Source organism: Malania oleifera, chromosome 12, assembly GCF_029873635.1.
Source record: "Malania oleifera isolate guangnan ecotype guangnan chromosome 12, ASM2987363v1, whole genome shotgun sequence".
Lineage (NCBI taxonomy): Eukaryota > Viridiplantae > Streptophyta > Magnoliopsida > Santalales > Ximeniaceae > Malania > Malania oleifera.
The window spans coordinates 4,766,549-4,789,255 of record NC_080428.1 but is presented as its reverse complement, the minus strand read 5'-3'; the positions used below and the strand labels follow the sequence as shown (position 1 = coordinate 4,789,255).

The following is a 22,707-nucleotide window of genomic DNA, read 5'->3' as shown; positions in this document are numbered from 1 at the left end:
TTAGTAAAGCAAGTAATTGATATTTCATGGCAGAAAATAATTTAATATAACATTATGTGATAAGAGATTGAGATAAAAGAAAGCATCTACCCTCCCTCTAAACCCTAGAACTCTCTCTACTTTGCTCAGAATAGGGGCAGACTAAAGCACCAGGAAGATCACCAGAGACGACCGAAAACCTCCTAGTGCTTTTGTTTTTCTGAATGCTCTTTCCAATGCCAAAATCATCGCTTGACTTGGTTCCCATCTCTATTACTGATACAAAAGCTGTCCCAAGTACCAGAAAGATCACCAGAGACTACCAGAGACCTCTGAAGTGCTTTTTTTTTGTAAATGCTAGAGTAGCAGGTATTCAAGGATTGGAGTCCAGCTTAGGACAATTTTTGTATCAGCAATAGAGATGGGAACCAAGTCAACCAATGGTTTGGGCATAAGAGCCAGTTTGCAATGGATAAGTGCAGCAGTGAGCTTAAATTTGTTTACACGCTCATACACAAATGAGAGGAGAGAGAAGAGAGATTTTGGCAATGAAGCCAGAACCCTAGGCGCCACACCCCAGAAAAGATGAATCACATATCAACACAATAGAATAGAAAACATAAGGTAGCCACATTCTCTTTGCCTTACAGAACAGGCAAAACAAGCATCTTAAGGAGCTTCTCTAGCTTGCTACTGAGTACTGATGTCCAGAGATTTAAACTAGAACTGAAACAGATAAATGCAAAATATAACTAAAAAATCTATGCAAAGAATCCAACTTCCTAGTAACCCATGTGAGCAATCCACCGTGAAATCCTGAATAATATAAAAGAAGTAGATAACGTAAAACACCCTTTCAATGGCATTTAGAGTGGGCTCAAGCTGTAGCATTAAAAAAACCTTTTGACTCCCATCCATAGACTGCACAGTTGCTCAGTGTGTACACTGTTGGATAGTGTTCAATCAATAGCTAGCAGGACACAAGCCAAGTCTCATTACAAGAAATTACATAAAACCGCAACGATAAACCTGATCTTTGAATTTTCAAAAGCGAAATGAAGTTTCAAGAAAAGAGAGCAGAAAGATAACAAAATATGCGTGCAGCTAAAAAATTCACTTCTTAATCAAACCTTACAAGACAACTATACCTTCCCATCAGCAGCTTTCCCAGTTTCCTCATCCTCAAAAAAGGAGAATCCAACATCTGAAGAATGCCTTCTGATGCTCAAATAAGCTTCTAGGCCAACCATAACTCTATCAATCTCCTCAGGAACTTGCTGCAAAACAATGTGATTGGTTACCCAACAGAAGTTGCAGATCTATAAATCAGCACATTCAAACAAATAACCATGAAAATGCACACAGATATGAGATTTGAATCCAATGGGAGAGAAAAAAGAAAAATATAAACCCCAACCACAGAATGACCAATATTGATTCCATGCACTCCAAATAAATGATGCAGTCAATATTCAAAATATGTAATACACACTGATTATTGGACCAAGTCAACTTTCATTGGAAAGGAATTTTTAGATTTTGATAAGTAAGCTTGTTTTCATTGGAAAGGGTCCAAAAAGTAAGCCATCTGCATTACCCAAGTCATATACAAAAGTGAAATGTTACATATCATTTCACTATCATCCTCAATAAATTATTCATACTCATGTCAAAAGCCCTCCTGTTTCGCTCCAGCCATATTATCAACATGACTGACGGGGATTTATCTCATTGCAAGTCTTCCAAAGAAACATGATGAAATAGTCCATTTTCTGAGCAGCGAAGGGATGCAAGGACCACCACTCTGCCCCAAAGCATGCCACTGGAACTGGTACCTTTAAAGATTCTAGCATTTACTCCAAACAATAGTATTTCAGAGAGTGGAAATCTTGGACCCAAGAGCATCAAATTTTTTATCAAACTCACTAACAATTTGTTCATGCATTTGCATTTTTCACTTTCTTTCCACTCATGCGTCTTAACTAATTCATGAGCAGCCAAATTAAAAATTAACGAGAAAGAATATAGAAGCTCCATCCCCAACTTCAGAATTTATGCAAGATAGATTACACTACAGCTGCAAATAAAAAACAAATCCTATAATCTATCTCAATGACTAATAACAAGAAATGCACAATGAAGAAAAAAAAATTCTGAGGTGAAAATAAACTTTTGGTCAACAATCTATCTTACTTACAAATAGAGTTGCGAAATGCTCTCACAACTGCGTAGTCTTGCTTGACAAGCACCCAAATACCATTACCTCAATGATAGATTTTTACTTATCAAAACAATAATAATAGTATAATAGTATTATCTCATTTGCCACTTACAACAACACACACACTCGTACTTGACAAGCACTCGAATAACATCACCTCAATGATGGATTTTATTTATCAAAATAATAAAAACAACACTACCTCAACGAGTTCTATTCCAGCCCAAGGGAGACAGGATAAGATGCAAGTTACGTAAAAGTCAGCACGTGCTTGCCAGGAAGGATTTCCTTTCTCCTCATCCACAGTTGTAGCAGCCGAGGATAATAACGTTTCAAAGACAACCACAAGAGAGCCTGGTTGTACAACTTTACTGCACATCTAAGTACACAAAAATAAACAAACAAATAAATAAAAACCGAATTACCAATAAGCAAAACGCATATAACCAAATAAGGTCAAAAAGGGTTATTTCTTTGACATCCTAAATGATCAAAAACAGCCAATATTCTGGAACTGACTGCAATAGAAAAAAAATCCCGAGGTGTATGACACATGCATGGTGATATCTCTATTTAATTAAAATGATCACATAAAAGTAATTTTTTTGCATATAATTTTCATGGTTGGATCCATAAGCACTAAAACACATGTAGATGTAGTACTGTCGCAAAGGCAAGCCACAACCAGATGCGGCTCCTCGCTAAGAGTCCACATGTTACTGGAGCAGATGGTTCTATCCCAAATGAATTTTCACAGAAATCATTAACCAATTTACCACCTCTCATATGCACCAGAGTACACTGTTTTGGCAATATAAATTAGTTTGATGTCTTTGCTACATATTTCTACTTATTGAGACTGCATTCAGAAGCATTGGATAGGAAATAAGGACAAGCTATTTCAATAATCTGCTCTTAGCTTGTTACAAATGAATTTCACACTAACACCACCCAAAGCTTTAGTGAGCAAATCAGCAAGTTGAAACCTCAAACTTCATATGAGTGGTTGGAATGACTTCTGTACAAGTTTCTCCTAAATAAAGTGGAAATCAACTTCAATGTGCTTTTTCAGCCCATGAAAGACTGGGTTGGAGGCAATATGAGCAGCAACTCGATTATCACACATCAACTCCATAGGTTGAGAATGTGGAAAACCTAATTCATTCAACATGTTCTTCAACCAAACAAGTTCACATGTAGTGTGCGCCACAGCCCTTTACTCTAACTCAACACTTGACCTAGCCACCACAATTTGTTTCTTACTTTTCCAATACATCAAATTACCACCGACAAAGATATAGTACCTGGTTGTGGATCTTCAGTCAGAAGGCAACCCAGCCCAATCTACATTTGAATATCCCTAAATATGGGTGTGCCCCCTATCCTAATATAAGAGACCTCCCCCTCATGCACCCTTGAGATATCTCATAATACGAATTACTGCATCCGACTGACTTGTTATCAGGGAATCGAGAAACTGACTCACAACACTTGTTGCGAAGATTATATATGGTCGAGTGACTATAAGATAATTCAACTTTCCAATAAGTCTCTGGTACCATCCTAGGTTAGACAACAAATTGCTCATATCTAGCATTAACTTACTATTGGGATCCATGGGTTTATCAACAGGTTTGGACCCCAACAGCCATGTATCATCTAAAAAAATCAAGAGCATACTTCCTCTGTGTCAAGATAGTTCCTATATGAGATATGGATATTTCTATAACCAAGTACTTCAATGGTCCCAAGTCCTTCGTCTGAAACTTAGTGTTCAAGAAATGCTTTAGTCTTTGAATATCTTGATCATCATCACCAATAATCACAATATCATCCACATACATTTTAAGAAGAATCCTTCCGGATGGAGTATGACAATAAAATACAAAATGATAATGATCTATTGCACACTGTTGAAGGCCAAACTCAAGTACTACAGCACTAAGGTGACCAAACCATGCCCTCGAAGACTGTTTTAAATCATATAGTGACTTCTTAAGACAACACACTAAGCCTAAGCCCCCCTAAGCAACAAACCCAAGTGGTTGCTCCATATAGACTTCCTCATGAAGATCACCATGTAGGAAAGCATTCTTCACGTCTAACTGCTGTAGAGGCCAGTGACAGGTGGTGGCTAAGGAGATGAACAAACATATTGAGGTGAGTTTGGCTAGGGGAGAACGTGTTTTAATAGTCCAAACCATACACTTGAGTATATCCCTTAGCAACAAGGTAAGCCTTCAATCAAGCTAGGGAACCATTTGGATTAACCTTCATATTGCACACCCAACGAAAACCAACCACAAACTTATCAGGAGGAAGATGTACACAAGCACCATTATCCTATAGCGCATGCATCTCTTCTATCATCGCATTCCTCCACCCAGAATGGGATAGGGCTTAATAAATTGATTTTGGAAGAGCAACAGAAGACAAAGTACTAACAAAACAGTAATATGACGTTGACAAGAAATCATAAGAAACAAAATTAGAGATTGGATGTTTGGTATAATACAACTACGTTTACCTTTTTGAACAGCAATGGGCAGATCAACATCTTTGAAAAATAGGATCATCTAATGAGGGAACTAAATGCGTAGAAGTCGAAGCTAGAGGAGGCTCTCCTCTCTTGAGTCGTCATGTATATACCTGCAAATTGAGATGATCCAAGCAACAAGATGACTCAAACTGGATGAAGATGTTGGAGGATTGGGCATAGATATTAGGTTAGGATCTAGAAGACAGGGCAAAGGAAGGGACTCATTAAGGTAAACAAAACTCAATGAATCAAAGTAGTATGGTGTAGACTCAAAAAAGGTGACATCAGCAAAAACAAAGACTCAATGTAAAGTAAGGCTATAACATCAATATCTTTTTTGAGTATAGGAATACCTGAGAAAAATATATTTGATAGCACAAGGATCCAACTTATCCATTCTTGGAGTTAACTGACTAATAAAAGACACAAAACCAAATATACAAGGAGGAAGGGAGAACAAAGGAATCTTAGAAAAGATAACTGAATATTGGATTTTACCACCAAGGACAAAGGATGGCAATTTATTAATGAAAGAGCAAGCAATGAGCACAACATCACTCCAAAAAACTTTGGGGACATTCATTTGATACAATAGGATACAAGTGACTTTGAGAATATGTTTTTTTTTTTGTTTTGCAACTCAATTTTTTGTTGTGAAGTGTGGGCACAAGATGACTGATGGATCATACCAGAATTAGTTATATAGGTACTGAATTTGGTACTAAAGTACTCCTTAGCAGTATCACTACAAAGTACCTTAACTGGCATATCAAACTGTGTCTTTATTTCAGAACATAAGGCACAAAATATATTAAACAACTCAAAATGATCTTTCATTAAATACAACCAAGTCATCTTGGAGTAGTCATCAACAAATCTAACAAACTACCAAAACCCTGATTTCGACATGGCATGACTCAAACCCCAAACATCAAAATAAAAGAGCATGAAAGGATTATCTTCCCATTTGTTGACTCGGAAAGCAAAGGCCACACGATGATGTTTTGCCAACTAACTAGACTCACACTCAAGACTAGACAAAGTACTCAAGGTAGGAACTAGCAATTTTAATTTGTTCAAGGATGGATGACCAAGGCGACAATGGATTTGAAGCAGTTTAGTAGCAATTGCGTAGGCAATAGGAGAAAAAGCGACTCAAAGTAGTAGAGTCCACGAGCCTAACTTCCTAGGCCAATTGTCTTCCTTATCTTCAGATCCTGAATAATCACAAAATCAGGAAAGAAGGCTATGAAACAATTTGTGCCTTTGTAAGCTTACAAACTAACATGAGATTGAAAGGAGACTTAGGGATGTATAAAACTGAAGAAATAGGGATGGAAGGAGTAGGATTTATTGTTCTTACCCCTTTAACTGTAATTGTCAACCCATTAGCAAGGGTAACTTGATGTAGAATTTTAGGATACTGGAGAGTATAAAAGAAGTTGGTTACACTTGTCACAAGGTCAGCAGTAGAGTCAGTAATCCAAAGACTAGTGGGAGAGATAGCAAATGACATACAAAACTATAGGATTATCCTTCTGAGCAAAAGACGCAATGTGATGAGATGCTTATTGGGATGTTTGATATTGTAGGAACCTTGAATACTCTTCCTCCAAGATAATTATAGATTGGTGTTCACTTGAACAAATGCATGACGACAGATACACACTTTTGGAATTTGAGGATGCCATCCCAACACACACAACCCCGATACAGCAACAAACAAATGCTCTTGGAATTGCAAAAGTGAACATCTGGACCAACGAAACAACCACAAGTAAGCTTCCAGACCAACCGAACCAAACACAAATGAGTCAACCACTGATTCAACCACGAACGAGTCACCAACAACTGGACATAGCACTATATCACGAGCTAAGCTTGTTTAGGGCATTATGCTTGCCTATGGCCGTTTGACTCGTGTGCTAGGATGGGTTTCCATCATGTAAATACTAGTGTAGGGTTATTTTCTACTAGTAGTTTCTTTGTATGCCAAATAAGGTAGTATCACTCCTCAATCACTTTGATGTTTCCTAGTGCGATGATGATATTTACATAAAAACCTCTTTAGGGGAGGGTGAGTGTTCATCACTCTTGTAAAACTCACTAGCTATTGTCAACATGTTTAGTCTACTTGCCTCCCTCGCTAAACACGCAATGTCAACGGAGGTGTTGTTAATGAATTGCATTGCTTCGATGTTTACTGTTTGCTTGCCGCTGCTATCATGATTGCTTACTGTTTCCACTGCTATTTGATTGAATGCTAATGAAAGTGTTTCGTGGATGAATGTTGGTAAACGATAGGCTGGCTAGTTAAGCAAGAGTGTTTTAGCTAGCGCCGCTCGGCCCTTTCACAAAGGTGTGAAAATAGTCGGCCTATAACACACAGCCCAACCCTACAAAATCAATGTAAAAATGCTGCCACTGATCCAAGAGACTTAGACACAGCCCCAAGAAACCAACACACAGCTCTAACAGTACCGAACAGCCTCTGAAAAGTAGAAAATCTGATGAACACAGCGAACAACATCCTCCTGGAATTTATGGACGCCATCCCAACACAATGTTCAAAAACCAGAGAAAACCACAAGCGCACAATGAACAAGAAAAATAAAAACGAATTATTGACTAACAGCTTCAGGCACTAGCAAGCAATCATTCCCAGAATGCTGCACATAAGCAACTAAAAAAGGTGATACCTTTGGACTAAAAAATGACAAACAACTTGGTATTATGGTGTGAGGAAGGATTCAAGACATCTGGGAGGAAATCAGAGCAAAATGGTTGCTCAAATGTGTCTCACGCATCAGTGCTTGGGGTCGACACTGCCGACTTTCAGCCAGCGCATGGCAGCTCCTCTGGCTATGAAATTTTGAGGGCTGGCAGATCGGCAGGTTCTGTGGCTTGCTATGTGGTCAGTTTTTCAAAATATGAGGTATTCCTTGAAGTGTTGAAGAGGACATCAGTGTCCAGGATTTTTCGGGCAACTGCTGTTTTTTCTGGCAACTGCTGAGCCTGCTCCTGGACTTTGGGGATGCTGATGAGCCTTCTACAGCAGCAGGCTGCATGGTATTATGATGTTTAGGATTTGATTTAGCAGCGGTCATGCAATTAGGGTTTAGGTCAGATCTTACTCTGATACCATGTTGAATATTTGGGTAAAATGGAAGAACTAACTATAATGATAAGTCTATCCCTCTATTTATAATATATGTCAAGTACAGTACCAATGACCATAATACCCTTACTAGCACACGCATTAACATAATCTGACACATAATAATAATGCTAAATGACTAAATAACCATTAACACATACATCCTCAGGTTTTTGTTTTGGATAACAAAAGAATGGATTTTATTGATAAGAGGAGAATTTAAAAAAAGGAGAAAAATACTTCTCCCATCAAAACTATGGAAAAATTGAGAAAAAAAAAATAACGAAACAAAACTGGAAAAAAAAACACAAAATTCAGAACAAAAGATTCCTCCAATCTCGCTGAATATCCGAAAAACTTACTCCCTTAAAGCAACCAAACCCAACACACATGCTCCAATTATATCACAGCTGTTATTTTATGAGGCTTGGGTTCATCAGTTGTTTGCATTAAGACTTGGTCTCAGGGACCTTGGAAGTGCGACTAGCGATACAATATAGGAGGTCCTTGAACATCACCCAGTCTTTTGGAAGGGAATTTCACTGGATGTTTACATCAGCAAATGAAAGAGCTGATCTTCTGGCGGGAGGGTTTAACAACATTTGAAATGCCCTCTCTTCCCTCGTTGATTTAGTTGAATCAGCCATGGACCAGTGGTGTCTCCAACCATCGTTCTAGGTAACTGTTCCTCAGCTTTGATGGTTTAAGCTGTTTTTCCTTTTCTCTGCTTGTTCTAGAGAATGAAACTAAGTTTTGTTTGACATCTTATAGGCAGCATCACATCCTACTCCTAGCATTTTTTGCTTCTTGAACTAAATTAAATTTCTCATCAAAAAAATAAATAGGAAAATCATTTATTCCCATTTTGACCTTACTGTAAATTTGGAATCATAAATTTATTACATATACCACAGATAAAGCTCCTGAACAATTTAAACCTTCTGACATGGACAAAAGGGTGGTGTTGGATGTGGCAACTCCCCAGAGTCTAGACTCAGGGCAAAACCATTTTTTTTATGTTTGAGCATTTAGTAACATCAGAGAGAAGCGATTCGATTTACAATAGAGACAAACCAAGAAAAATAATGAAGAGGGTAATGAATTTTTAATCTAAAGAAATTAACCCATGTAATAATTCATTTTGCATGCGATAAATGAATAAAATGAATTGTGGTTTATGAATAATTCCAATTATAAAGCCACTGGCCACTGCTTCATAATATGTAAATCCAAATTGGCAGGAATATACTTGATTCAGTTTTCCGTAAATAAATATGCACTCTTTTGTAAAATGTTGGCATAAATGAACAATTATTTCAATACTTGTCAATATACCACCTCTGCAGCTACCGTGTCCACCAAAGTACAAAATGGCATATGTGAACAAGTGATCTACAGATCATATGCACAATCATTATGATTTCTAGGATGCAAGCCTCTTATAGGAGGCATAAGATTGTGGATGCAACTACAGTGGCCAGAGAAGTTGTGGGCAAAGCGAGGGGAAAATGAAAGATAAGCTTCGTCAGTGCATACGGGAGGCTAAAATTCCTTCCAAGATAAAGGCATCTGTCCGGAAGACAGCCTTTACAAGAGTTAACACCAACAATCTGCGGCAAAGAAGGAAGCCCTATGAGGCTTGGTCCCTAGTGTGTGCTTTCTGTATTTTAGTTCAGAGAACATTCCCCATTTGTTTTTGCATGTTCATTTGCTTGGGATCTGTGGAGTTGATCATTCAGAGCACTTGGTGAAGTTTGGACGTGTCAGGAATTGGGTGAACAGATCTCGAGTATTACTTTTGTTACTTTCCGGAAGGGTAACAATGCTGGGAAGTTGTGGAGGAGTGCTCTTTTTTCTGTTTTGTGAGAGATTTGGCTGGAACAGAATTCTATTATCTTTTCTAGAAAGAGATTATCTCTATCTTTACTTTGCATTATTTTCTCCAGTTTGAGGACTTGTTGTCCTTTTCTTTGTGCTTTTTTTTCTCCTAATTGTTCTGATAAAATTTCTTTTCAACCCAAAAAAATAAGTCTCTGAGAACTGCAGAGTTCTGTTTCTCAATTTTCTCTAACAAAGCTTTGTAATGTAAATTGACCCCTCACATATTTAGCTATTCATTTAGGCAGTAATCCCCCACAGCTGTCCTTTCAGGACCCTATCACCCTCTGGCAGAAAAGGTATCTAAGATGCTACAGGGTTGGACTGTAAGAGGGTCATCTTCTTTTCATTAGGGCTTGATTCAAGACTGTATTTTTCTGTTCTGTAATATTATTCTCTGCTTCGGATAATTATCCATGCAGCTAACTAAATCAGAAAGACAATTGACCACCGCAACATGGGCAACACAAGATATAGACACAGCAATGCAACAACCTAAAAAAATTATAATAAGATAAAATAAATAACCAAGGATATAAAAAGATTGGAACACACCTTAACTAAAAAACATACTGGCAGTGTACACACCATGGTTTTAAAAACCTCAGGGCAGTAGCGGAAAGAAGGATCAAACAGGGAGCTAAGAGATTGTAATTCTCTGTGAACTACAGGATTGGAAGGAATTCAGATCTAGTGGAGGCTGGAAGCAGCAGGGTGGCTGAGGTGAACTTATTGACAAAGCTAAAAGGACGGTAAAATTCATTCCTCAAAGATTGGAAACGAGATTTAATTTGTTTTCAGGAAACTAAAACTGATTATTTAAATACTGTACAGTCAGCAGCTTATGGGGATCAAGAACTGTAAGTGGATTGCTATTGGAGCTGCTGGTAATGCAGGAGGAATTCTCATAATGTGGAATGATAATGTAGTGGAACTGATGCACCATTCTGTCAGAGCCTTCTTGGCTTCCTGTCTGTTCAGGAACTTAGAAGATAACTTTATGTGGATTTTCACTGGGTTTATGCTCCAGGTGAAGGCTCTTCCAGGCATCTTTTGTGGAATGAGCAACTGGAGGTTAGAGACAAATGGGATGCACCTTGGGTCAAAGGGCAAGATTTCAACTTGGCTTAATATCCACATGGAAAGGAGTGGGCGAACCTCGGACAACTAGCATGCAGGAGTTACATGACTTCACCAATGGTTGTGCCGTCATTGACCTTCCCCTTCATTGGCAGCCCTTTCATGTGATCAAACTCCAGGGGAACTCCCTCATTCTCAAGGATTGACAGATTGGGAATAACATTTCCCTAAGGTTACCCAGTTATTGCTCCCATGACCCATCTCGGACCACTTTTCCGTCCTTCTTGGCACAGGAAGAATTAAGTCTAAGCCAACTCCTTTCCAGTTTGAGAATATGTGGCTCAAGTATGACGGGTTTGATGAACAGGTCAAGCAATGGAGGCTTGATCTGCATCTTGGAGGGAAGGGAAGCTTTGTGGTTGCCTTGAAATTGAAGGAGCTGAAAGAAAAACTGAAACATGGTGGGACAGGAATATTTTTAGCAACATAAACTTGAAAAAGAATGTAGTCCTCAACAGCATAAAGGGGCTGGATGACAATGAGCTTAAACAGGGGCTTAATGCAGGAGCAGTTCTAGAAGACTTGCACTCGGAAAAGAATTTGCTGAAGTCATCAACAAGGAAGAAACTTCTTGGAGACAAAAATCCAGCGACTTGCATCAGAAATTATGCCACTTCCTCTAGACACCCACCCATTTTGATGGAGCCCATATTACTTTTCATCACCATATGCCATTGGGAACTACCTTCTAAGGCAGACCTCCACAATCATTTACCAATTAGGGATATGTTTTTGAATACCACATTGCCAAGCCCCAGCTCCTCTTCGTATTTGGGTTTCTAACAACCTCCCAACTGATTAGATGGTCTCTTTTACTCTCCCAATAACCCAACCAGTGGAAGTCAGGCATCAGCCTCTAGAGCCTTGGCTACATTCATAGGCACTTCTATATTACTATTAGCATAATTTAATTTCATATATTATTTTGTAACTAAATTATAATATATTAATTATATTTGGGAATATAATAATATTATTCATATAATAATAATGCAGATTCATAGCACTTACAATAAAGTGCGTATCTAAACATTAACTTTTATAATCAGCCACTATTCCCAGACACAACTAAACAGCACATAAGACTTTCAGCACCTTCCAGTTTAGCACTTATCAAATTCAGCACTTCGGTCAGAAAAGCACTTTTTAATAAGCGGTTCCATAGTATCCCTTAGGCACCAAAATAATAAAGGCAGCCCCAAGGCCTCATCCCCATAAAGCTAATGAAAAATCATCAGAAGTCCTCACCGCATCCTAATTCTTATGATAAATAAATAAATAAAATAAGCAATGTGAAACAAATCCAGACCTAGAACCTTATCCATCTTTAATCACATCATCTTTACCCTCACTATCTCTTTCTCAAAAGGCCTCTCTAACCAAGACATTTGGGTAATTATGAGATTTCATTCAAAACCCTTGATCATGGACCTAGAATAATCCTCAGTATATAGATTCCTAAAACCTCCAGCAATCTCATCCACAATCAGTTGAGTTTCCCTCTTCATCCAAAGATAGGTTGAGGAATTTTTGCCAACTACCCAAGTCCGATCCCGAATCCACCTTTTCTCGTTTTGAATAGGATCCGACATCATCCCACCGATCCGCTGCCCTATCATGAGTCCCAATGGATTCTTGCGGGCCTATGGCAGTGTCGACCCGCTGCTTTGAGCTCGCGGGCAGCAAAAGGACTCCAACCAGTGAGCTACAAGAGCAAGCCAAGTGAAAGGAATAGCTTCTGTATTACTTTGTACTGTCTCTTAGCAACACCTTACCAAGTAGTTGTACTTTTAAGGTTTCCCTTGTCCCTCACCACTTCCCCTCCCACAACTCCAATTCTCTAAGAAAGTTATGTCTCATGTTTTCATTAGGCAATATATAAAAGAACAAATCAAAATCACCCTCCTGACTCATTTGAATTTTGTTTTCTGCCCCTAACTCCTAACCTCCTATAGAATCACATCCTCAAGCTCATTCCTCAAAAATACATGCTTAGCAACCTCCTCATTCCAAAAGCTCCTAAACTTCCTCTTTTCTATCCAACGCATCAAATCACCCAAGAAATGAAACTTCTTCATTCTAATATCCACAAACACCTCTCAATTCCGCTTCTTTAAAACATTTTTACTCCCGTAAGTTTGCTCCTAAACTTACAACCCTCCCAACCCCTCACAGAACACTCACCTCAAGTCTCCCTAGCCAAAAAATGAAGAGAATGATGGACCATCCACAGATTCTCAAAAAAAGACATAATAGGGGCCCACAAAACCTTCCTAGACTCCAACATAATAGGGAAATGACCAAACACTGGTCTAGAAAACACTTCCTGGGTAAGATTAAGATATTCATCCTCCCATCTACAAAATAGAAACCTATCCAAACTGCCCTTTCCCTCTAACAAAGCAAGAATCCAAAGCATTCTCCAAAATAAGCTCAACCCGCATTACCTATAAAATTACAGAAACTCCCCATACACAATAACTTTGACACCCCTTTTTTCTCAGCAAGAAATCTAACTACATTAAAGTCCCTCCTGACAATCAACTAACAACAACAGAACCCAAAAACAACATACAATCTTTCCAAAATGGAAGAAAAAAAATATGTAGGTTTATTTGGACCATAAAAAATAAACCATCACTAACCCCTCTCTCTAACTTTCAGCAACACAGAGAGTGAGAAAATACCACTTAAACAATCAACTTCAGAAACCAATTTAGTGTCCCATAGTGTTGCCTGGAACATTAAAATGGGAATAGGATCATGATACGTCACTGTTGGCACATGCTCTAAAATGTGGAACATCAGGGGAATACTTGTACAGATATACTGGTGAAAAATATGTCCCAACACTTACATATTTAGGGGAGGATGTTGAAATTTTTCAGAATCTAGATGAGATTTTCTTTTGTTATATATTAATAACAACAGAAAATGGAATTATATTACAATAATTCCCCACTTTAAGACTAACTAATAAAAAATATGCCATGTGAAAAATATTAAATTATAACTTACGATCGTTAGATTTAGCATTCCAAAACAAAAATGTACCACATTTCAGAACGCTTACACCACATCACGGTTCTCTAGGGTGTCAGCATTTTCTGGTAACTATGGTCCCACACAATTAAAATACTCTCAATTGCACCCTAAGAGGGAAGGAATTCCTAATCCTTACCCCTAACATTCTGAATATCCATAGTCCCCACCCCCCACCCAAAAAAAAAAAAAAAAAAAAAGGAAAGAAAGAAAAAACCTCTCAATAAAAGACTAGACAAAACATCCCTAGTTAGACCTCGCTTCTTAATATCACCTAAGCCTCTGACCTTCCAACAAATCACCCTCTTAAGTTAACAATTCTACCCCCTTGACCTCCCCGCAATACTTAAAAATCTCAAGATTTTCCAAAGCTCTTTATGAACTCTCTTTTTTTCCTCTCATACAATGTACAAGTAACTAACAACCTAACCTCCTATCCTAAAGAACTAACAAACTTAATACCCATCCCCCAAGAGGGCTTAAGGTTGTCCATGGCCTCTCCCAACCCCAAAGGGGTCGTTTGGCTGGAGGCATCAAAAATATTCCCATAGAATGACATTCATGGGAATCTCATTCCTGAGAATAGGATGACTGCCTCATGGGAATATTTTTGTTTGGTTCACATTGTAACTTGTAAGATTCTCAAGAATGCACACAGGATTCCCATATCAATGTTTGGTTCAGCACAAGAATCCTGGCAGATATTTTAAGAAAATGATCATTATACCCTTGACATATGTGTAACTAATATATGAAAAAAAAAATTTATATTTTTCAGCCTAAAAATCTACTAAAATAGTGAGAGCAATTTGGTCCAAGAACTAGGATTTCCATGGGAATGGGATTCCCATGAAACTTACCCATAAAGGGGGAAGTAGGAATAGGATGCCCATGTTTCACGGGAATCCTTTCATTCCCAAGAATGTGAACATTCCCGCCACATCAAATTCCCATGCTCAAACAAATGTGGGAATGAGATGCCATGAGCATCACATTCCTAGGAAACTTAAAAGATGCCATGAAATAAACGCCCCCATAAAGGACAAATGGAAATAACACCTCCCACATTAGCATCCTACCTCTACCACAAAGATATATGTGATAAATTGATAAGTTTTTTGGAGAATGATAGAGATTTTTAAAAAATTGATCTTTTTTAACAAATTTCAAAGCAAACTACTCCAAAACACTGTCAGGTTTTACAACAGCATGCAAAGTATGAGAGGAAACATCACAATACAAGATGATAGCCAAAGTCTTCTCGTCAACTATAATAGCAACACGATCAACAATTGCCTTCAAATGACCAACACCAACCAGAGCATTCTCAATAATCCTCCCCAGGACCAAAGTCCTCCAAATCTATTGAGCTCAAGCAAGAAGCCTCGGTTTCCTTCAAAACTTCAAAAGGAACAAATTCATCTCTAAAAATCATTCTTGACCATCAGCTAATCAAGCAATAATCCTCTCTCCAACTCACTCATACTCCCAAATTCATCATCCTCGTCTACAAAAGGGATAAGTCAAAGGAGAAATTCGCCCCATTGGTCTTCAGTGCAACAGACTTCTCATTATGTCGAATCTTCCTAACCAAGCACCCCCTCCCTCTGGGGGCAGGGGACTTCACTTGAGTCAAGCTAATCACATTCCACTAAAATGGCAAAATTCCCAATTTCATAAGTGATAAAAGCCCTTCCCAACCTCCATTTCACAACTCGCAGGCCACAATGCGGTTTCCACCCACTATATTCCATTGGTAAACGCTAATTCGGCAGGTCACCCAAACTCAATTGTTGTCAATTTCACCATCTTAAACAAGTTATCAATTTGGATAAAATCTCACCAACCGAGGGTCCTCCATGCAAATCTCAACAGTTCCTCTCTAGAACACTTTTACGGTAAACAACCCACTCAAGACCTCTTGCAAGTCGACCTTTCCCCTCCACTAACACCAGACCACTCCAACCCTTTTTAACCCACAACTAGGTTGGTCTCTTGCTGTCATTAAATGCATTAGGCCCAGACCCATTTTGGCATTACTTGTTGTAGGCCAATCTCCCTAAATATCCCTAAAAACCCCAAGCCTAAATCTGCAAAGCCCATTTAACTTTAACTATTAGTGGTGCCCTTCCCCTATTATAATGTTTCCATATTAACAAATCCCTCTCTTCTTCTTCATTAAATTCCCTTCCCCCTTAATCGTACTGCATTTAAATCACTGATATTTAACAGTTGAACCGTTTGCTGATCTATAGCAAGATTCCCGCGATTATGCACCCCCTCCGCATTGGAGAAATTCAAACATATATTGCCAGAGCATACATGGGCTCTGCTAATCTTTATTAAAAACAAAACAAAAAAAAAAAAACAAACAAACCAAAACATAAAGAAACCATTCATCTTCCACCACATCAATCCCCCCCTTTATCTGTGACAGTGATTCTTTTGATCATCAGCAAACCAGTCATAACAGCAAACATACCATCACTCACGGAACCACCCTCATTGCACAAAGATGCTATTTTTTTAGTGCTTGAAATAAAGCGCACCATGCAGGTGCAAAAGCTCCCTCCAGTCTGCGCATAGATCAATACCATCCAAATTCCCTAACCATTCTAAGCACAAAAATGGACCTCTTTCATTCCATAACAGTTGAGACATAAAGCACCACTATCGACCTTCAAAATAGCACTCCAGGGAACACAGCCCCACCTCGGATGATCTTCTTTCCACAGATTTCAGAGTATAAAATGATTCATTACCGAAAACATCCCAACAAACCTTAAATGGAGAAGTTGCACCATGGTTAAGATCCCACAATAACAAAATATATGGAATATAATTTAATAAAACCAGCAGAAATGAACACAAACAAATGACAAATAAAAAAATATCCAAAATCCAAGCCCTAATGCTCAAAGTACTATATACCCAAGCATAGCTAAAACTACCTTGTGCCCCAAGTTTCTTTCCCCCAGCTTCACCCACCAACCATATGAATCTACAAGTTATTTATATATAAATTTTCCAGCAATTGTTTTATTATTAATTTATTTGAGTAAAGAATGAAGATTTGAGAGACACAACACTAACCCAATACTAAGTTACTAACACATCAAGCATTGGTAAACCAAACTCATAAACACTTAAACTTCACATCATTTGTAAAACTCAATAACATAATACCACACTTGAGAACAAACATTAAACTGTACTGTAAGATGTTAGCTATATGAACCAACCCAAAGAAAAAATTCAAAAAAAAAAAGCACGACTTCATTGTTCCACATAACAAAGATGATAATGCAGAATTCCTTCAAAAAAAAACAGGGGGGGGTAAATAAAAAAAATAAGTAACTTAAATTTCACTTGAAACATGGATTTAGGAAAAAACATTTAAAAGAAAATTTTAGATAAAAAAAATTACATCACCTAGTTTATTTTTCAAGAGTTCAAAATAAAATAAAAATATACTAAGAGTATGTCATTTGACAGTGCTTTCCCTTAAGCAGCAATAAAGGTGGCAACAGATAGGTGAAAGCAATGATAAGGTAGCATCCTTCCAAACCTAAAACTCCAAAGAAAAGAAATGAAACATAAACAATCCTTCCCGTTGTGACCTTTTCAAGAGTTTAAAAGAAGTGAAAAGAATTTTAAGAGTGTATTTTTCGATAGTTCTTTCCCTTCAGCATTAGAAAGGAGGGAAACTAGGAATAGATTGTAAAAACAATAGTTTTTTTCCCCTCAAGCATTAAAAGGTCGGAACAGATAGGTAAAACAATTATAAGGTAGTATCCTTCCAAAAATATAAAATTATAATGTCAAAATCCAAACAATGATGCCATTCATATCATATCCCCTTTCTATCCACAGCTTCCACACAAACCACAAAGATTGACTCAAAAGCTTTAACTTTCACCTTCAAACCCCAAGTTTCTAATGCATAAATAATGTTACTAATGATCTTGCTTAGTATCCCTCCAGAACAACGCCATAACATAATTATTATTATTATAAGTTGTTGATCAACAAGAAACTGCAGCATCATACATACCATAGCAGTGAGGAACCGCAACATAATCCGAATCTGGTTGCAATTTCCCAGATCTAGGGCATTCTGAAATTTCACAAAGATGAAAACAGCAGACAGAGAGAAATCAATAAAGGGCAGGGGCAGACACCACAACAAGCAGAGTGAAGAATAACAAATAGGATGCACAATAATGGTAAAGAAACACATGTGGACAAGACAAGCAGGGGGAAAAAAAATTCCCTCTTATATACTTGTGAAGCAACATCAAAGACTGTATTTTCAAATTACTTAAAATCATCAACTCATCAACTAACGAACACAAACACACGTGCACACACACGTATCACCTTCATGAGCTACAGGCAAGATATTTCTAGAAGAAAAGATGGTTATATGAGCACGTTTAAAATGGTAAATAATACATGCAGACAACAATACTGAAGGAACGTATGCAAAAAAATAAAAAATAAAAATAACTTTGGAACCTATCAAATTCAAATCACATGGACAATTCAGAAGTAAACAGTGTCTCTTTTCTATGGGGGCAGCAATTAAAAAAGATTCAAGCTTCTTTTACAAGTTTCAAGTCAACAAAAACCCTTGTACGGTTCCATTCTAACCTGGTCCTCCATTCTCCAAACACTACTACACAATTCCAAAAAGATAGCAGAAATGGGCGTGCGTGCGGCATTAATAGTGCAAAAATCATACTTCACATTCTCTGCTAGATATAATGCAGGATAAATAGAACCATGGAAAAGATAAAAAATCATACTTCACATTCTATAAATTGTTCATAAAAATTACTGTGACTAAAGAAACAAAATATAAGTAAACATGTATCTGACAAATGGAAAATTGTAGAACATAGTGGCAGAGGACTGCCAATGCTACTCGGGCCACTTATTCATCACACCTATTTTAGGCATAGGCTTATGAAGCTAGGAGTTATCAATTGAAGTGAAAACTATGCCTGTTTTGTAATTTCTAGTTATTCAGGGCTGTTAAGTAAAATGTCTTTTACTTAATTGTAGGGTGTTTAATACTTGTAGTTGTGTTGGGGAACAATCAGTGAATTCAGTCACCTTCATCTTCCTTCTTCCTCGTCTTTAGTCTTCTTTCTCTTCCTCTGTTCTTCTCCTTTTCTTCTTCTTCCCCTCTTGTCCTTCTTTCTCTCTGCCCTACCATCAAGTTTGGTATTAAATACAAAATTGGAACTATTATCTTGCTCCTGCCATCATAAACACAAATCAGAGCCAATTCAACTTGCTTCCAGTCTCCTGCTGCTCAAACTGTTGTCACATACAAGCATCTTTTGGATCACAGCCAGACACAGCACTTTCAGAATCATAGAAACAGACCCAGGCTACAGCACTGTTCATGGTCTCGAAAGGGGATGGGATGGTAGCCTACTTTTGAATACCATTTCACTAGAAAATTTACATGACAGCCCAACCATCAGAATCAAAGTGCTCATTTTTGGTGGCATACGCAACCCACGCATTTGCTAGTAGAGTGGGACAGCCCCATTTCCTCATTTGAAGTTTCATTTTGTTCCAAGTGCAATAAATTTACCTACATCTGTGCTTACCATACAAAGTATTTTGAACTTTCTTCACAAGATTTTGGCTCTACCCAGGAGAAATAGGACTCTATTTATTTTCACCTTTCCTCACAAGATTCTAACTCTGCTCAAAAGAAAAAAATACTGTGCTAGAGTACCAAATACATATTGAGAGAAAAAATAACACTGTCAGCATCACGACTCAGACTTTACACTGATATTTTGAGAAATGTCTGCAAGAAAATGAAGCGAATTTTGTGAGAAATTCATTTTTGCTATGAGAAATTGAAGACAGAGTACAAAAAATTGGGACCAATGTCTGCAAAATTGTAAAAAAAGCAAAAGTGCAATTGCAGAGCTGTCTTTAGAGTATTCGGAGTAAGAAATTCACCTATTAACTTCATTCATGTTAGATTTTAAAAAAAAAAAAAAGAGCAGCCGGGTGCACAAAGCTTCCATGTATGTGGGGTCCAGGGAAGGGGCAGACCACAATGGTCTATAGTATGCAGCCTTACCTTGAATTTTTTGCAAGAGGCTGTTTCCACGCCTTGAACCTGTGACCTCCAAGTCACACAGCAACAACTTTACCATTGCGCCTAGGCTCCCTTCATATTAGATGATTAGGAAAATTATTAGCATTTCTTAGGACCAAGTTTCTCATGCAGGGGAAAAATAACAGTTGTAGAGGGGTTTCTTGAAAGGGGAGAAGTGCCATCATGTCCACAAGTAAAGTCTAGCGTGGGCCCAGAGAGAAGAACCAAGCAATTGCAAGGAAGTGCATGTGTGTTGGTAAATGAAGGGTTATGCTGGTTGGAGTAAATCCTTGAATTGGAGAGATTCCAAAAATTAAGTTGATTTTTTACAGTAAGCAAATGAGAGAAAGAGAGAGTGAGAGGGGGAACTCAAAGGCTAAAGTTCCAAAAAGACCCCTACTAAAGCCTAGTTAGTGGCATTTATTAGGGAGAGGCAAACATTTGTGTGCTGTCACCCTTGTGTTGTCTTCATGAAATAAAAGAATTGTGACAACCAGAATAAAAATGGAATTTAAATAATAAAGAGGAAAGGAAATTACCAGAGGACTCGTCGACGAACACAAGGGATTCGTCGACGAGGGTATAAGAGAATTCGTCGACGAAGACTGAATTTCGTCGACGAGGAAATACCGAGAGAGGTTTTGAGCCGACTGAATTTCATCGACGAGGATTGAATTTCGTCGACAAAATTATTAAAGGATTCGTCGACGAATGACGTGGCTCGTCGACAAATCCCCTGTTCTATAAATATCAAAATCCGGATTTTTAACTTCACTGTTAAGCAACCTCTCTCCTCTCCCTCTTCCGTTCGGTTCTCTCTCTCTCTCATTGATTTTGGGCCAGATTTATGCCGGATAGACGATCCGAAGTCACCACGACGCTCCTAGAGAAGTTCTCTCCAAATCTGCCAGAGCGGATCGTTGGTGAAAGTAAGTTGGAAATCATCCCTAAGTTGAGGTAAGGCTTTTTAAGTCAAATTTGGTCTTATGATAGTTATGAAATGATGTACACATGGAAATACTGAAGTTTAATACTGAGAGTTTTCAGTTTCAAGGTATTGATCAGGAAATCCTACGGAGGGTAGACCAGGATATTTTAAGGGCTTTCTTAGTAGTCAGGTAAGGGAACAAACTAAAGCAGTTACTTTCCGTGCAAATTATTATTAATTATGAGTAAATTTATTTTCAGAAAAGCATATGTTATATTTGGATATTATGGATGAAATGTATGTTCAGGAAATACTACTATTATGTTGAAATGTATATGTATGTATGAGATGCCAGAGAATTACAATTTTAGAATAAGAAGTATGATTTTATACAGCGCATGTGTGGCATAAATATTATTTAACATGAAACGTATTATGATATGAAAGGTTTTATGAGCAAAGTATTTTTTCAAGTATTATGAAAATATATGTTATGTTATGATGATTTTGACGAATGCATGATAATTGATTTATTTTCAAAATGTATATACCTGAATTGATTCCGACGCGAGGCCGTAGTTATGTTATGTTCAGCACGAGGCCGTAATTATATTATGTTCGGCACGAAGCCATAATTATGTTATGTTCGGCATGAGGCCGTAATTATGTTATGTTTGGCACGAGGCCGTAATTACGATATGTTTGACACGAGACCGTAATGATGTTATATATGATCATGTATTATATGTTATCAAAACCCGGATGTTAGTTTAGTTCAGTTCAGGGGCTCGGTACCGTAGCTCATAGATCAGATGTTTATGATCAAATTAGTGCTAACCACTCCACGGAGGGGTGGGAGATGGATAGTCGATGTGACTTTCAATAGAGTGTGAACGTCCACCTGACAGTCCGAACTAGGGTGTAGCGGGCCCATCGTACTTACAGACACTTTTGACTCGGCAGTGGTCAGCCAACCATTGTCGAATCCCGCCTTCGGCCTGCACAACCCGTCATGGGGGATAATACATGACACCAGATAGCTATTCATCCAAGGTATATTTTCAATATTACAGTTATAACAGATGTTTTATGTATGTTATGATTTATTAACAAATATGAAAATATATGATTATCCAGTATGATATGATGAATATTTATAGAGTTATGAAATGTACTGTATATGTATAAGTGCCTTAAATATTCATGTTGCCACACAACTGTATTTAGTTTAGTTTCCCTTACTGAGAAGTGTCTCATCCCCGAACATTACACGATTTTCAGGAAGTTCAGAGAGACCGGCGGATCAGGGCCGTCGTTGAGTGATTGGAGCTTCCCTACTAGAAGGGTAAGCGATGTACTAGGATCAGAATTATTTTGGTTATGGGATCCTAGATGTATTTTGAAATATTTTGGAAGAATGTAAATAAATACAGTAATTTGGGAATGTAGATAACTCTGGTATTATGTTTTATGGTTGGATGTTTGAGATTTTATACTTACTGCTGCTAACCTAAGCGCTGTGATTAACAAGTGTCCCTGTTACCCACAGGTTCGGGTCGACTTTTTCATTTTATTTGTTACATTATATATATTGAGAATTTGAGGTCGTTACAGAAGAATGCCCATCAAGACTCAACCATTGAGAAAAAGATGAAGTGATGGCCAAACGGAGTGGTGAAAATCATGGTTAGGG

General features: G+C 37.9%; 1 protein-coding gene across 1 annotated transcript in view; it reads right to left on the bottom strand.

Moving 5' to 3' along the window:
• The window catches only part of LOC131143772 (nuclear cap-binding protein subunit 1), a 110,850-nt gene that overhangs the window by 60,950 nt on the left and 27,193 nt on the right, over positions 1-22,707 (bottom strand). The window contains exons 5-7 of the mRNA XM_058092085.1: positions 18,011-18,073; positions 2,403-2,579; positions 1,128-1,256 (exon numbers count right to left, since the gene is read on the bottom strand). Coding sequence (XP_057948068.1) covers positions 1,128-1,256; positions 2,403-2,579; positions 18,011-18,073 — 369 coding nt within the window. The remainder of the gene's footprint in view (positions 1-1,127; positions 1,257-2,402; positions 2,580-18,010; positions 18,074-22,707) is intronic.